General features: G+C 40.9%; 2 protein-coding genes across 4 annotated transcripts in view; both read left to right on the forward strand.

Annotated features, from left to right (window-relative positions):
• The window catches only part of LOC117500161, a 60990-nt gene that overhangs the window by 26252 nt on the left and 19671 nt on the right, over nucleotides 1-15067 (forward strand). The gene's annotated exons all lie outside the window — the stretch shown is intronic.
• LOC117500162 (ATP-sensitive inward rectifier potassium channel 10-like) lies at nucleotides 1757-14434 on the forward strand. Of its 3 annotated transcripts, none has more exons than XM_034152896.1 (6): nucleotides 1757-2234; nucleotides 7619-7964; nucleotides 10339-10550; nucleotides 10817-10948; nucleotides 12346-12523; nucleotides 13522-14434. In XM_034152896.1, exons 2-6 carry the CDS (start codon nucleotides 7619-7621, stop codon nucleotides 13914-13916), a joined length of 1263 nt encoding a protein of 420 aa, XP_034008787.1. In that variant the 5' UTR covers nucleotides 1757-2234; the 3' UTR covers nucleotides 13917-14434. The 3 variants fall into 3 exon arrangements, with proteins under 3 accessions (XP_034008787.1, XP_034008789.1, XP_034008788.1); XM_034152898.1 differs by lacking the exon at nucleotides 1757-2234 and adding an exon at nucleotides 4195-4304 and having other exon boundaries at nucleotides 7651-7964; XM_034152897.1 differs by lacking the exon at nucleotides 1757-2234 and adding an exon at nucleotides 4208-4304.

Below are 15067 nucleotides of genomic sequence, written 5' to 3' on the forward strand. Positions count from 1 at the left end.
GTTGGACACCCCTCACCTAACTAAGGAAGGCTAAGCATCTGATACGTGCAGATTGCATGTTTGCATCTGGGGCCAACGACATCTGTTTTTGTTGTGGTTTAACCGTTGGCTTTACTAGTTTCTAAAGAGGATGTGTATGTGGGTGTTTAACAGGAAGAGAAGTTCTCATGAAATATGCAAAGGTGCACTACGGGTGGAGTAGGATTTAAAGTTTCTCTCACAAATCCTACAACTTTGCAGAAACAAGGCTAGACTACTCATTTAGTGACTGTGTCTGTTAGGTTGTGTGTGTAAAAGTTAGCTTCCTTGAGCAGCGACACCTTGTACTGCAGCCTCTGCCTCTGCATGAATGTGTATGTGAAGCGCTTTGCAGGGTCGTAAAGACTGGATAAAGCGCTATATGAAATGCAGTGCATTTACCATTTAATGTATAGGCTGTACACAACATATTCTGAATCTGTTGTGCAATCTATTTTGCAGGCAGTTCATCGAAGAGAGACCGATAGAGAGAGAGAGAGAGAGAGAGAGAGAGAGAGAGAGAGAGAGAGAGAGAGAGAGAGCTCTCTGATTGGCTACTTGATCAGTTCAGTTACATTTTTGTAGTTACCCTTTTTCTTTACGTCTTTACTTTCCTACTTCAAAATATCACAGGATCTCAAAGCTATCAGATCAGTTTTGTGTTAATCAAGATTTTCCAGTTTTATTAAGGCATATAGATTCAGATGAAGCAATGCGAGAAAATACAACAAACACACAAACATGGCGCAAATAACACAGACAGCAACGGAGACTCTGTCGAGGAGGCACAATAAAAGTGCAGCGTATTTCTGTACTTGGTTGTATCTTCTCACATTTTCTTCAAACGTTTAAATGTTCTGTTATGGTGAAGATGTTTCCCTATTGTGCATGTGTTGTGTTGATGTGCATGTTGAACTCTCAAGATCAGGAGTTGTGAAAAGGGTATGCTAGTTCAGTTTGGGTTGGCCTTCTGTGAAGCTGATTCTGTGTTTCCGGTCTTGCTGATGCTAATCATTTACTAGCAGTCTTTGCAGTTATTTAATTGCAACAGAGGAAGTGAAAGTTACTGATAAGTGTCAACTTGTTCTCTGCTAATGGTGGGTCAGGGCTCCAAGACAAGAGCTTAAGTTCCCTATGTTGACATGCAATTACACAACTCCACTGAGGTGCTCATGAGGAGAGAACTGAAAGGATGCTACACTGTGATGCATGAAAGACGGCCTCCATCTTTTCTTACATCATGCAATATGTAGTTATGTAAGTAGGTAAGGCCACTCCTGAACTTTGCATCAGACTCTTTAGCACATTTAACTAAATGTCCTCATCAAGTCTGTCCACCTCTCCCTCTTTCAATTAAATTCAGCTTTGTCACCCTCTCCTGAGGCAGAATAAGGGGCCGTATTCACCTCACGGACGCCCCTCTTTATGGGTTTGAGCTTAACAGGACGCTCCGTACGACGCTCTTGGACACAGCAAACGCAGGGCGCAGAAGTTATGAATAGGGGGCTCTGTGTTACCCCCCGAAAGAGGGTGTGTGTGTGTGTGTGTGTGTGTGTGTGTGTGTGTGTGTGTGTGTGTGTGTGTGTGTGTGTGTGTGTGTGTGTGTGTGGTGCAGGGGGTGGTCTGATGGGGCCGTTTGTTGCCGTGTGAGTGTGTGCCAGAGTGCATTTGTATAGAATGTGCATGTGAGGCCTCAAACGTGCATCTGTTGGTGTGTGTGTGAGTTTGTGTGCACATTTCAGGGAGTGTGATACAACTACAAATGCTACAAAACATGTTTTTTAAACTATGATTCTTTTATCCCATGTTGATGCATTTTTGGTCCCCTTTGCTATTCTGATTTGGACTGAGACCGGTGGGAGTGGCGATCAATTATTACAGCAATTACACAGACGCGAGGAGGACAAAACAGGATTCCAGGAGAGAGGGAGAGACACACGGAGGGAAAGAGTAACAGTGAGAGAGAGATGCCTCTTATAAAGCCAAGTCCTGTCTCTCTGGGGAGAATTTGTGAGCAGTGAGACCGGGCTGTGGGTCAGAGACAGAAGCCTGAAGAGCCAATGACTGTCTCCATAATTCTCCTCCATGGTGCATCAGTGCAGTGGGACGCTACTCAGCTGTGTGTGTGAGCAGGTGCAGGACAGCAGAGCAGACATGAGGACCAGAGGCTCAACGCCTCTCTGCACAGCCTTTAGACTGTAATTCAATCTGTGAAGGTAAGAAACACATTTCTCACCCGAGTGCAATTAAAATACCTAAGAAATAACATTTTTTTTCCAAAGGAATCAACACATGTCTTTTACACCTCAGGTACCTTGGTTCCTACCTGAATACCTGAATGTGCATATTGTAGTACAGATTTATAGCTTGATTTCATTTATGTTTTACATATTGAGTAATATACTGTTTTTATTTATATAAGTATTTATATTGCGTTATTTCCACTTGTAGTTTATATATTCATTGGTAAAAAAACACAACAGTAAAAACAAAGTACCAACATATTCAATGAATTTATAATTCAGCGCATCAAAGCTTTAAATGATTGTGAAATTACTGAAATTCACAGAAGCCACATTTCCATAATTGACCAACCCTGAGCTGTGAAAAAATGTTGTTAATTTTGCTAGGCAAGCAGCACCAAAATGAGTTTTAGGTTATAAAAAAAACAATAGTTGTTTACCTCATGATGACACCTTGTTCACAGTTCAAATTCATAGTTTACATGTTTCGTTACAGCTGCATTGTGAACAGTGGCAATATTCCTCTGATTGAATTTGATGCAGAGATTTCAAAGTGTCACAGGATGGGCATCAGAGAGGAATGACGCTGAGTTGGAGACCTAAGATCCCTCGTCAACGCTCAAATCCAATCAGAGCATCTGATTCTAGTGCTCAGATCTGACACTGCCAGTATTTCACATCTCGCATTTATTAAAATACACTTACAATACTTCATTATTCTTCAGGGCATCAATAAAATAGAATAAAGCTACAAAAAGTCATTGACAAAAGAGATATTTGAGTTGAAATCAGTTCACAATGTCAGAAAGAGCGAGGCAATGGTTAGTTTACACTTATAGGACTTTAGCGCTGCACTATAATAAGTACAAAGTGAAGTGAATACAAATAAATAATCCAAAATGTATTTTATTTCTAAGGCGTTGCAGAAGCGCAATGGAATTAAATTATTGGGCTTAATTATGTTTTTATCCACAATGATTGTGTGAGTGTGTCTCAGTCTTTAAAGCTAATGCATGAAAATGCGATAATACTTCTTTAAGAGCCCTCAATGATCTCAATTGATGACCTTTTTGAAATACTTTTTGGCAATTCAACAAGTTTCTTTATATGTTTTATGTGTTGGCTGTTTTTAATCAGACACCAGGAGAAACTATTATTGTAAAACACATATATAAGAACTGCAGGAGAAAGTGTGTGAGACAAGGAGGTGGGGGGTACACAGAAGTTATTTTCTGCTCAACAGATGTTTACAAATTGAGTGACAAATGATTTCAAACCTTTCACTCTTTTTTAATATAATGATTTCATAAGTCACATCTTATTTTGGAACCTCATGTGATTCTGTTAATGCTGATAAAGTGAAATTATTTAAACTAACATCTGGGAAAGAGAGAGAGAGAAGGAAAGGAAGGTAAGAGCAAAAATAAACTCAAGGGAGAGAAATGTGTGTGTGTGTGTGTGTGTGTGTGTGTGTGTGTGTGTGTGTGTGTGTGTGTGTGTGTGTGTGTGTGTGTGTGTGTGTGTGTGAGGGGGAGATGAAGGGGGATAACTCCTCACTCCAGAATACTAACGAGGGCCTTTTGTCACCCCCTCCCTTCTTTTCACTCATCTCTCACACAAATAGACTTTTAATTGTACACTCTTTTACAAATAATTGCACACAAACACATGCACATATTTATGCCTTCAGTCAAACACACACACACACATTCGTAGAAATACTTTTATAATTGTAATCCCACTCTGACATAATCACACACACACACGGATGGATACAGAGTCGTTTTTGTCAATGGCGTCTTTTGTCTCTTTCATCTCGGCTGCTAACAAAGGATTCCTGTGTACAGAGAGGAGAGAGAGAAGGAAGCAAAGAGAGAGAAAGAGGAAAAGTAGAAAAAAGTGAAAGACTAGGGAGAGTTAGAGATCAGGAAAACATGCAGCGCTCCTTTGTTTGGCAAAAGAAAAAGTTTTGATTCAGTTTTTGGATTCGGCTCAGTACAGTAAGGTTGTTGCCATGGACATGGAATACATCCTACTGGAGAGGTGGGTCTAAAATATTTCCCTCTCATTTCCTCCCATTATCTGATGTATGATTGTAGTTATTATTTTCCCGTTCTGGGAATGTGAGATTGGATGAGAGGGCGATGCACCGATGAAAGAGAGACGTTTTCAATGGTGTCTTTGTGGTTATGAAACTTTTGAGAGGCTCACCCTTGCATAATCACCAAAGTGTGATGTAATTAAAGCTGTTATGCAAAGCGAGGTCAGCATTGTACAGAAGTGATTTAGATTAACACCAGCACGGTCAAATGTACGAGGACATCCCTGACTTTGGGTTGTTTTCTCAGTTTGTTTGGTTTTTGATCCATAGAGTTTTATTTTGCGAGTACTTTTGTTCTTAAGTAAGTACATTTTTGAATGCGGAACGTATTTCTTCACTGTGATATTACAAAACTAGGTATTACTCGGTTTGAGATCCGGATTTGGATCACCCATCATCATCCGGGCATTCAGAGAGCAACACTTTGGCTCTTTTCCTACCAAACTCTTACTGCTGTCTAAAGTTACCAGTCAGAAGTTCACTCTTTGTCCACTTAAGGCCTTGGACAAAGATTTCTACCCTTAATTTATTCATTAAAGTTCTCCTTTTTTCTCCGGGTGACAAATGAGACTCTGTGTGGAGTGGTTGTTGCGTTAATTCAGTGCATCTTCAGACTAATTCTACTGTTTCTCCTTTTTCTCTTTCCTTCTGCTTATCCCCCTCTCTTGTGGGTTATCTTCTCCTTACTGGCCTGCATGCTTTATCGGACGTAAGTGGAAGTATCAGATGTTCGGACTTACAGTAACTGTCTGTCTGTGTGTGTGACGGGTGAAACTGCATCTGCATGTACTGAAAGGGCACACATTCATGAACACATCCCACAGTGTAAAGCACTAAAAACACACTGTAAGATACTTTATGATGTATGAATATGTGCAGTTTTTCTATACATGAAGACAATAATACACTGGGTTTGTCCTGTGAAAATAGCTCAGAATCCACCCTGTACTATCCCTAATGCACTTTAATAATCTTTATTCTCGAAGTAGAATTATAATGGTTCCCCTTTTGTCCTTTTGTTCAACAGGAACAGCTGTTTGTTGGTGTTCACACTTGATAGCAGGTGTTATTTCCTGTATTCATGACACGACAATATTCTACTGAAACACAGACAGACAGAAAGAGGCTGTAATCATAAACACACTAATTGTAAGATGGATAAAAGTTCAGGTTCTTCGTTTTTGTTTAATCCTCAAGCACTCAGTCAAGTATAAAAGATGCTAGTGCACATCATGCTGAAAGTCTCCCAGTGACATCCGCAGTATAACTTAGATTAAAGTCTCATCCTCTCAGTTAGCCTGTTAGCTAACATGTGCTAATGACCAGTTATCATTAGTTAATATGTTGATAATGGGAATGTCCTTATTCCTCATTGGATAAATGCAATCTGAGACCTGAGAAAAACACTTGGAAAACAAGGGGTTCATTGAGGTGATTAGGATTCAGCATCTGGGGACAATGAACACTATTTTAGAGCTATTCATCTAACATTTTTAAAGATATTTCCCTAAATGAACCTGGTGGAACACCTGAACGCCTACTAGTGTTGCTCAAAACTACTAGTATCGTTCAGTACACGCGCTATTTCCTTTCTTGTCTCACTTTCTGGTTTCATTTTGAATCGTGTGGTTTTGATCTACGTGCTGTTAACTGCTGCAAACTACACGTAGTATAAAATGTGTGCAAAAGGAGAAACACAAGTTTAGACATAGGGTGTGTAATCTTAAGAAACCTTGGTTGTACAAGCAGTAGTTTCTTCATACTGTATTTGTGTTCCTCATTAGGCAAACTGTGTGAAATGTTGACAACCACATTTGGAAATGCCTTTTTATCTTATCTTTTCAGAATCATAAAAAAACATCCCACTTCTTGGTATTCAACTTCCCTCCCATGGCACAATTGTGTGTTTTAGCAGTTTATGTAATTTATGCTAGGGCATCTTCTAATGATCTTTCCACTGAGGGAAGACTGAAGGCTTGCTTTATACAAATTAAAAAGCGTTGGAAATCCCCCCAACCCACCTCTCACCATGATGCAAAAGAGAGACGTGTGTACACTTCCGAAACCAACGATATAAACACACAAACAACTAACCCACTTTTAGCCGCAACTTCTCTCTTTAATTTCTTCTATGTGACACAAGGCTTTTTGGCTGTAGCTCTGAGCGTTGCACTATATATATAATATATATATATTGTTTTAGCATTACTTAATTTGTTTTGGGGTTGTTGGCCTTAAAAACACTTGTCTCAGGATGCTAGAAGCAGCTGTGGGGTCATCTTCGACACCTTATTTTCTAGATTGAAACTACTGACAGGATGCCTTTTATCTATTTAAGAAGGGACAATGCACATTATTCATGCAAATGAGTATGCATTGAGTATGTTTCCTACAAATGGCAGGGTTTCAGGAACACTTCCAAAATCACAACGTGGGGTAAAACACACCGTGCACTCACAAAAGGGTTTTTACCTATTTGGGAAACTCCATTGACTTTATGCAAAGTGAGAATAGGGATACAGGATAGGAACATGTTATTACAATACAATACAATACAAAGGGGCTTTATTGGCATGACCACAAAAAATACACTTTCTGTTCTCAGGAAGATTACAAGCTAGAACATAGTTTCATACAAGCTTCTTCTTTGTTTCTATCAAGTCGAGCCTGAAGCAATGTTTTTTGTGGCTGAGGTCCAATTGATGAGACATAAGTACACACCTCTGTAGTATAATATCATGCTTGCAAAAAATGTGGTGACCTTAGGAAACTCCCAATCAAGTTTCACCAAACTTTAACAGAACATTATAGCAAAAACTTGACACTTGAGTTCGTGTGCGTGGCCTCTCAGGATTGCTTTGCTGATTAAACCTGCTTTATAATTTAACGTTACAGTTTCATGTTGACTTGCATGCTTGTTCTTTTTCTTTGATTTGCAACATATTTTTGATATTATCAATCACATGTTTAATTCAAAGTGTTATCAGGCTCATTTGAGATGAGAGCCGTGAGAATGAGAGCAGGTGCTTTCAGGGAAAGTTATAAAACTAAACTAGCCATCACCACAGGATATTACACACACTTTATCAGATCAGGATATCTGCTGATGTTGTGAACACACCAAGATGTTATAGAAAAGTTTTCATCGTAAAGACATTCTACCCCAAATCATCTCAAATGAGCCTATACACACTGGCCAGTTAGACATGTTATTATCAAGAGAAATTATTTACTAGTCTTTCTTTTTGTTCCCCAGATGACATCTGCCTCACCTCCCTCCTCTCGTAGCTCCTCTCCTCAGAAGGTGTGCCACTCCCAGACACAGACAGATGTTTTAAAACCCTTACTGGGTGGCGGCGTATCCGGTGGGGGCGGGACTCTGAGGAAGAGGAGACGTGTCCTGTCCAAAGATGGACGAAGCAACGTGCGCATCGAGCACGTCAGCGGGCGAAGTGCTCTGTACATGCGTGACCTCTGGACAACTTTTCTGGACATGCAGTGGCGCTACAAGTTATTCTTGTTCACGGCTACGTTTGCAGGGACCTGGTTCCTGTTCGGGGTGCTGTGGTATCTGTTGGCACTGGTGCACGAAGACCTACTTGGTGAGAATGTGGGGGACTAAGGTTTAATGGGTACTTCCATGTGTCTTCCTAGAGAAAAATATTTGGGTCACTATGGATGATTCAAAGACCTCCCTGGGAGTTCAGTCCAAAGACGTTCCCATGAAATCTTGCTTCCTGAAAAAATGCTATGAGCAGCAATAAGACATTTTTATAACCCCACCCTACTGGGGTCAAAAGAGAAATCTCACTGGTATCTTGAAACCTTTGTCATAAAACTGAAGCTAGTCGTGAATACACTTTTGGCCAAAGAGACCCTTTAACTTCGACAGGGGTTCAATTCCATTCACCAAACCCAACCACACTGTCATATTAGAACTAAGTTTAACTCCTAAAGAGGCCCTATTATGCTTTTTGGGGTTTTCTCTTTCCTGTAGTGTTGGGTATTGGACCCCTTTAAACTGGGTTTGTGGATAATCGACCACGGCAGGGCTCGAGTCAGATAGCACAGAGTCATCGGATGGTTATAAAATGTCTTTACTACTCAGAGCATGGAGGGAACATACGGTACAACATGTTGGAGAACAGGATAATTTGAGAATAGAGAATGGAGAATGGAGAATAGAGAATGTTGAAGTTTATCATCAGTGACTTCTCTCGGATTGCTGCTGCTACACTGCTGCGACAGCATGCACATAATAAAGTGCGAACGGCTCAAACAGGAAACAGAAACAACCTGCATTACAAAATAAGATCCCATTTCAAAATAAGACTGCTGAACATGACAAATTTTTAACATGTAGTGTGTTATATACCCTAGGTTGGTGTGCATGTAATGGCGCGTTTCCACTACACGGCCTCGCTCGGCCTCGCTCGGTATGGCTAGGCCTCGTTAGGACTGGCTCACTTTATGGCGCATTTCCATTACAGTTTAGGAACTGGGGTAGTATCTATAGTAACGCAGTGTAGGCGGAGCTGTGACGTCATCTTCAATGAGAACCCCAGAAAAACAACACAGCCGTTAGCTGTTAGCACTCAGAGCTCACAGCTCCTCATATCTGTTCAGAAACTAGACAAAAGTTAAACAAGTACAAACCACAGACTGTCTGTGTCATGGCGAATACAGTTGCTGGTTTATTTATGTCTGTATAGGCCGTTGTTGTGAGTGTGGACGGTCGGAGCATATACTGCGTTAGCTTAGCCAATCTCCATTTAGAAAACACGCATTTTAAAAGGTTTTTCGCCTGCCGTCTGTCTGCAGACTTGTCAAAGCATTAATTCATGGTTTTTACTAACCGGTATCAGTATGTTGTTACTTCGGCATCATTTTGAAACGTGTATTACAATTAAATCACGGTCAAATATGTCCATCTTGTTGTAGTTGTAGCCCCCTTGCCAGCGATTCTCTCTCTAGTTTAGAATACTCAGCCCGACTCAGCCTCGTTGTCTCTGGCCCTAGACCCACGATTTTATGAGGCCAGAAAAACTGTGAATTAGGACCCGCCGGCCGGTACTAGGCCAAGTGGAAACGCAACTAAAGACGGGCCGCTGACGGGCCGCTGACGGGCCGCTGACGTCACAGCCCTCTTAAACCGTGCTCCGCGCTGTAGTGGAAACGCGCCATAAATGGTCTGCATCCCCCCCTCAAAGTAGAGTCACAAAGTACAAATATGAACCTGAATTTGAGCATCATATGTCCTCTTTAATAAATAATAACAGAAGAATCAAAGGTCACCCTGTCCCTGTTGGACAAAAACATACCGTTGCTTATTTAGTCACATAAAATGCTTTAATTTCAAGACCACATTTTAGTTTATAACATGTTAACTTGTTGCCAAACATCTGTTCATGTGACTTTGGACATGATAGCATGAAGTGCATTAAACATCTTGAGGGTCCTTCACACTAAAGACAAAGTGTGAACACAGCTACACTCTACACAGCTCTGATAAGTGGGCGTCAATTATAGAGTGGTGTAAAGTGTCATATCAGCAGGAGGTGTTGAAGTGGGTGTCTGGAAAACATGACATTTAACCATCTAGAATCTCTATGTCCTTGTATGCACTTGCATCGGGGGTGAGTGTTATTTCTTATAGTTTTGTAAAGACATGAGGTTGTTGATGCAAATTGCATTTCCTGGGCCTAAGTCTTGAGCTTAAACTAAAAATAAATATGCTCACCCCCACTTCCTCTAAATATCACTTCTTCTTACGCTTGCTCAACTTACCGGCATACAAGTTATAAAAAGTACTGTAATGACACATACAGTAGCAATAGCATATTTTCAAGGCAGACACTTGTTTACTCTTACCTCAAAATGTATAGTTTATAAGACATAACAATGGCCAGTGTTAGCGTGTACAGAGAACAAAACAAAAACACAACATCACAAAAATAACTTTGTATATTCCCCTAGAATTTGACCCTCCATCAAATCACACACCCTGTGTGATGCAGGTGCAAACCCTGACGGGGGCTTTCCTCTTCTCCCTGGAGACCCAGACCACCATTGGTTATGGTTTTCGATGCATCACTGAGGAATGTCCAGTAGCCATCATCCTCCTCATCGTCCAGCTGGTGCTCACTATGCTGATGGAGATCTTCATCACCGGTACCTTCCTAGCCAAGGTAGCCAATGCGTAAATATTTAACTGCCAAGTATTGTATATTTACATAGAACTTTGCAGTTTTCTTAATAATTGCTGCAAAAAGTGAAAGAGAATGAGTTTTTCTCCAATAAAAAGCAGATGTGTCCTCTCCTAATTTGAAGCACAACTGCAGGCAATTCTTGAACAGGCATTCATCTGTTCCTATGTTGAGTGCAAAACTCCTCAACAAGTTTTATCAAAGATGATCTGACTAAAACCTGAACCTATTGATCTGTCCCTGCTTAGATTGCCCGGCCAAAGAAGCGAGGGGAGACGGTGAAGTTTAGCCAGCATGCTGTGGTGTCGACCCACGAAGGGCGACCCTGCCTGATGATCCGGGTGGCCAACATGCGCAAGAGTCTCCTGCTCGGGTGTCAGGTAAATGTGCATTGAGACAGAGTGTAGATTAACAGATATTAAAGATCTCCTCTCATGTTATTTTTAGGCATATATTATGGGTCTCAGATATATACAAATATATAAAAAACATGTCTATGATGTGTTTTGCTCAAAATACCAAACAGATCATGCATTTTAGACATCCCTCATATCCCTCTGTTCCAGCCCTGTTAGAGAAGTGCTGATTCTGGGTCTAAAGCTTTAAAAAAAAAAGAGAAGAATTCTACCCAGTTACAGCTAAATGCTGCTTTAAAAACTAGACTATACGTTTAGGGAGGGTTGCCTGAAGTGCCTCTGCATTGGCATACCAGTCAAAGCAAGAGGACCCACGATGAGAGCAGTTTAACCATTCATTCACTTCACATGCAGTTGACAGTTGATGTAGATGATGATGGTTATGATGCTAGGATATAAAACACAAGTGGAAATCAGGGAGAGCTACAACACTCTGCAACAACAAATCAAATATTGCTTTTGCAGGATAAGGATTAGGATACGCCATCAATAAACACAATCACCAGTAAACATAAATCACAAGCAGTCAGCTTTGTGCTACAGACACTGGAGAGAGACTGAGCAGGGCTGATTACAGGCCTTACATGGGATCAGGTGTGACCTGGTAGGTGGAGGCTAAGCCCCGCCTCAAACAAGACCAAAAAGGCAGGGGGATTTACAACAGCTGCCATGATGAAACGACATAACGTGTTCAAAACCACATTAAGGATTATTTCTGAAACAGTGTGGAGCTCAAATGCTTTTTCTCTTGCGGTTTTACCTCAAGGTCGGTGAGTACCTTTTATATCCTGATTTTTTACACATACTCTCTCCAGTACAGGTTAGCTCTGAGTGTTAGCGATGCTTGCTAATGTAAACAAAGAACATATTACTTCCAATATACGTCGTTACGTTGTTTCTGATAGCAACGTTTCTGATAGCGCCGTGGGTCCACATTTCCGATATTACGTCATATCGGACGCAAATCTGGATCAGCTCCGTTGTTCCCCCGTTTTTAGAGATTTGGGTACGGAGGAAAAGAGAGAGGGTTTTGTTTTCTGAGACTTTGTGAGTTCCCTGACACACCGGGGACACACATATATGTATAAAAGACATCATGTCAAAGTCAACTTTAATGTCAATCTTTCTGTGTGTTTGTACAGACAGAGAGATCGAAAATAACGTTTCCAACAATCCCGAATACAAAAATACAAAAATACAATAATACAAATATACAAATGTGTATACAAATATGTATATCATATATATACAATCAACAGACACAAGTGCATTTTGCATGAAAGGAGACCTTTAATACAACTTCTACTATAAATGTAAGCATGTGTACGAGCAATTTGTCAAACTTTGACCAACTCTCCCAGGTGACTGGAAAACTGCTCCAGACTTCTCTGACCAAGGAAGGCGAGACAGTTCGTCTGGACCAGAGGAACGTTCCCTTTGAAGTGGACATGTCCAGCGACAGCCCCTTCCTCATCCTACCCCTCACCTTCTATCACATCATAGATGAAAACAGCCCGCTGAGAGCCTGGGCAGCCAAGGGTACGTTTATTTCAATCTTGGCACCCATTGGCTCTGGGTTTTGAGAGTTCGGAGAATATTTAGCCTCTTGGGTCAAGGGGCTTTATTTCAGGTGTTCAATACTACTGGGACTGCAAATGGAAACTAAATTGCTTCGATACCATGATCTTGTCTGGCCGTTGCCTGCAGTTATAGAGATAACATTACTGAGAAATCATGTGACAGAATGCATTTCCGCTTTTCAGTGTTTGGTGAGCAAAGATGATCTGACAAGATTACATTTAGCTTGCGTCTTAACTTGCTGCAAATTGAGATGACCTTCCATTTGTAATCTCACTTTATTTATAAAAGAGACGCAAAACGCATTGTTTTTTTTCTCATTTTAACTTCCAACCTTTGTACCTACCAGCTTTATCTCTTACCAATACCAACTTTCCTTAGTCAAAGTCAAAGTCAGTCAAAGTCAACTTTAATGTACATTTTTCTGTGTGTTTGTACAGACAGAGAGATCGAAATAACATTTCCAACAACCCCGAAAAATACAATAATACAAATATACAAATATGTATATCCTCTATATATACAATCAACAGACGCATTTACACATATGCACAAATTAAAATAAAACAACAATCAATATATACAAAATATCAAAAATAACAATCACTTCAATATGTTAGGGAATGTACATAGTGCAAGATTGTCCATAGCAGCGTAAAAAAGTGTCTGGTGCTGTGTGTGTGTGGGTAGTTATAGTCCATTGGGGGCAGGGGGGAGAGGGGAGAGAGGGGAGAGAGAGAGGGAGGGAGGGAGGGGAGGGAGGGGAGAGAGTTCAGCCTAGTCCTGACAGCCTGGTGTAAAAAAACTGTATCACCTATATCAAGATACAAACAAAATGTGGACCTGCTTTTACCAACATTACTCTTAATACCACAGGTGGTCCACAGTGTGCCTTTACGTTTTGTATTTATCATGAATCTTTCTTTCCTCTCTTTCATTTTTCCTTTTGCCTCCACTAGGTGGGGGCTGGACGGATCCAGAGTTGGCGGACTTTGAGCTGTTGGTGATCATGAGTGCAACAGTTGAGCCGACCTCCGCTACCTGCCAGGTGCGCACCTCCTACCTGCCGGATGAGATTCTGTGGGGTTATGAGTTTCCCCCTGTCGTCTCTCTCTCCCCATCAGGCAAATACGTAGCGGACTTTTCCTTCTTCGACAAAGTGGCCAAGACGAAGACCACGCCCATCTTCAAACCCTCCAGCCCCCAGCCTGGGTACCAGAGCAACGGGGGCGGGGCATCGCCTGAGGTGTCCGATCCGGAGAAGATTCGCCTGGAGCAGAGCTACAGGGAAAGAGGAGACGAACGTGGCCGGGCCAGAGACACTCCTCTCAGTGTTCGCATCAGCAACGTGTGAACAGATGACACTATTTGAAAAGACAGAGTTCAATGTCAGAAGCAAATGAATGAAAACAACATATCACCTTTTGAAAGGTATCTAGGTTATAGTAGCAACAGAACATGCAGAAAGGAAAACATGAAAGACTGTGGACTGCTGTGGTCAACTTCAAGCTCGTCATGCAGTACCTTTGCTGTGATGATACGTGTTTTACACTGGGTTGACTTTACTCAGATTACAGCATAACACACGGCCTAACTGCAGCTACTATATATTACTGTATGTAACTAACTAAGAACAGAACAGGTTAGATTATACATTAGCAGAGAAAAACACAAAATGACACCAACGTCTAAACTCTAAACATTTATAAAAAGTCTTATGACATTGAGTTTCATCTCAGTTTTTTATTATTAGTATTAAAAAAAAACAATGAGTAATTCTGAGCCGGTAAAGCAGAAATCTCCATCCTGAACTCCCTGAACTCCCTGAACTCCCTGAACTCCCATAACACGGTCTTGAAAACTTTATGAAAAAGACAGAAATACTTGAGAAAAGACACAAACAAAATACCACTTGCTGTAATAGGTTAGGTAAAGCACTTTCTGTTAAGATGATGTAGCACAACTGTAATAACTGTAACCCATTTCAGATTGAATATTTAGTGTACATAATGCTCTGTATCTGTTGATGGTGTGGGCATTTATTTTTGCTGTTATTGACAGAGTTAGCACTTTATTTAAGTACATGATGTACATTTGCACCTTAGGAAGATTAGCTTTGGAATATAAGATTGTTATTACTACTAAAAGCACTTACAAATTAAATATCTTGCGTTTTAAAGCAGTTAGAAAAGACTTATATCAATATAAATGCGTCCTTCCTACAAAGCTAACTGGAATTACAGTTTCTCTGTCTCAGTGACTTTAGGCAAACTGACATGCCAATGAGATGACGTTTGAAGATAATGACATCATGAACCAACCAGCCTAACTTTGAAACCTGGTTACCAAAACATTCAAGGGTTCAAAGTCTGAAGCCTGCATGGGGAAGAGAGGGGAAAAAAAGAATGCTCCGGCTCTGGCCTGGTTTGCTGCTCCATCTTTATTGGTCCTCATCCTGTTTCAATGTTTGTTCATCTTCCTCCTCTCTCTCCAAACAGATCCCTT

Source organism: Trematomus bernacchii, unplaced genomic scaffold (genome assembly GCF_902827165.1).
Source record: "Trematomus bernacchii unplaced genomic scaffold, fTreBer1.1, whole genome shotgun sequence".
Taxonomy (NCBI): domain Eukaryota; kingdom Metazoa; phylum Chordata; class Actinopteri; order Perciformes; family Nototheniidae; genus Trematomus; species Trematomus bernacchii.

What these genes read in the sequence shown, in the direction of transcription:
- LOC117500162 (XM_034152896.1), top strand. Translation starts at nt 7,619, where the DNA reads ATGACATCTGCCTCACCTCCCTCCTCTCGTAGCTCCTCTCCTCAGAAG. An exon ending in GGTGCACGAAGACCTACTTG is followed by an intron (nt 7,965 to 10,338) that starts GTGAGAATGTGG and finishes ATATTCCCCTAG; the next exon opens with AATTTGACCCTCCATCAAAT. An exon ending in GTCTCCTGCTCGGGTGTCAG is followed by an intron (nt 10,949 to 12,345) that starts GTAAATGTGCAT and finishes CAACTCTCCCAG; the next exon opens with GTGACTGGAAAACTGCTCCA.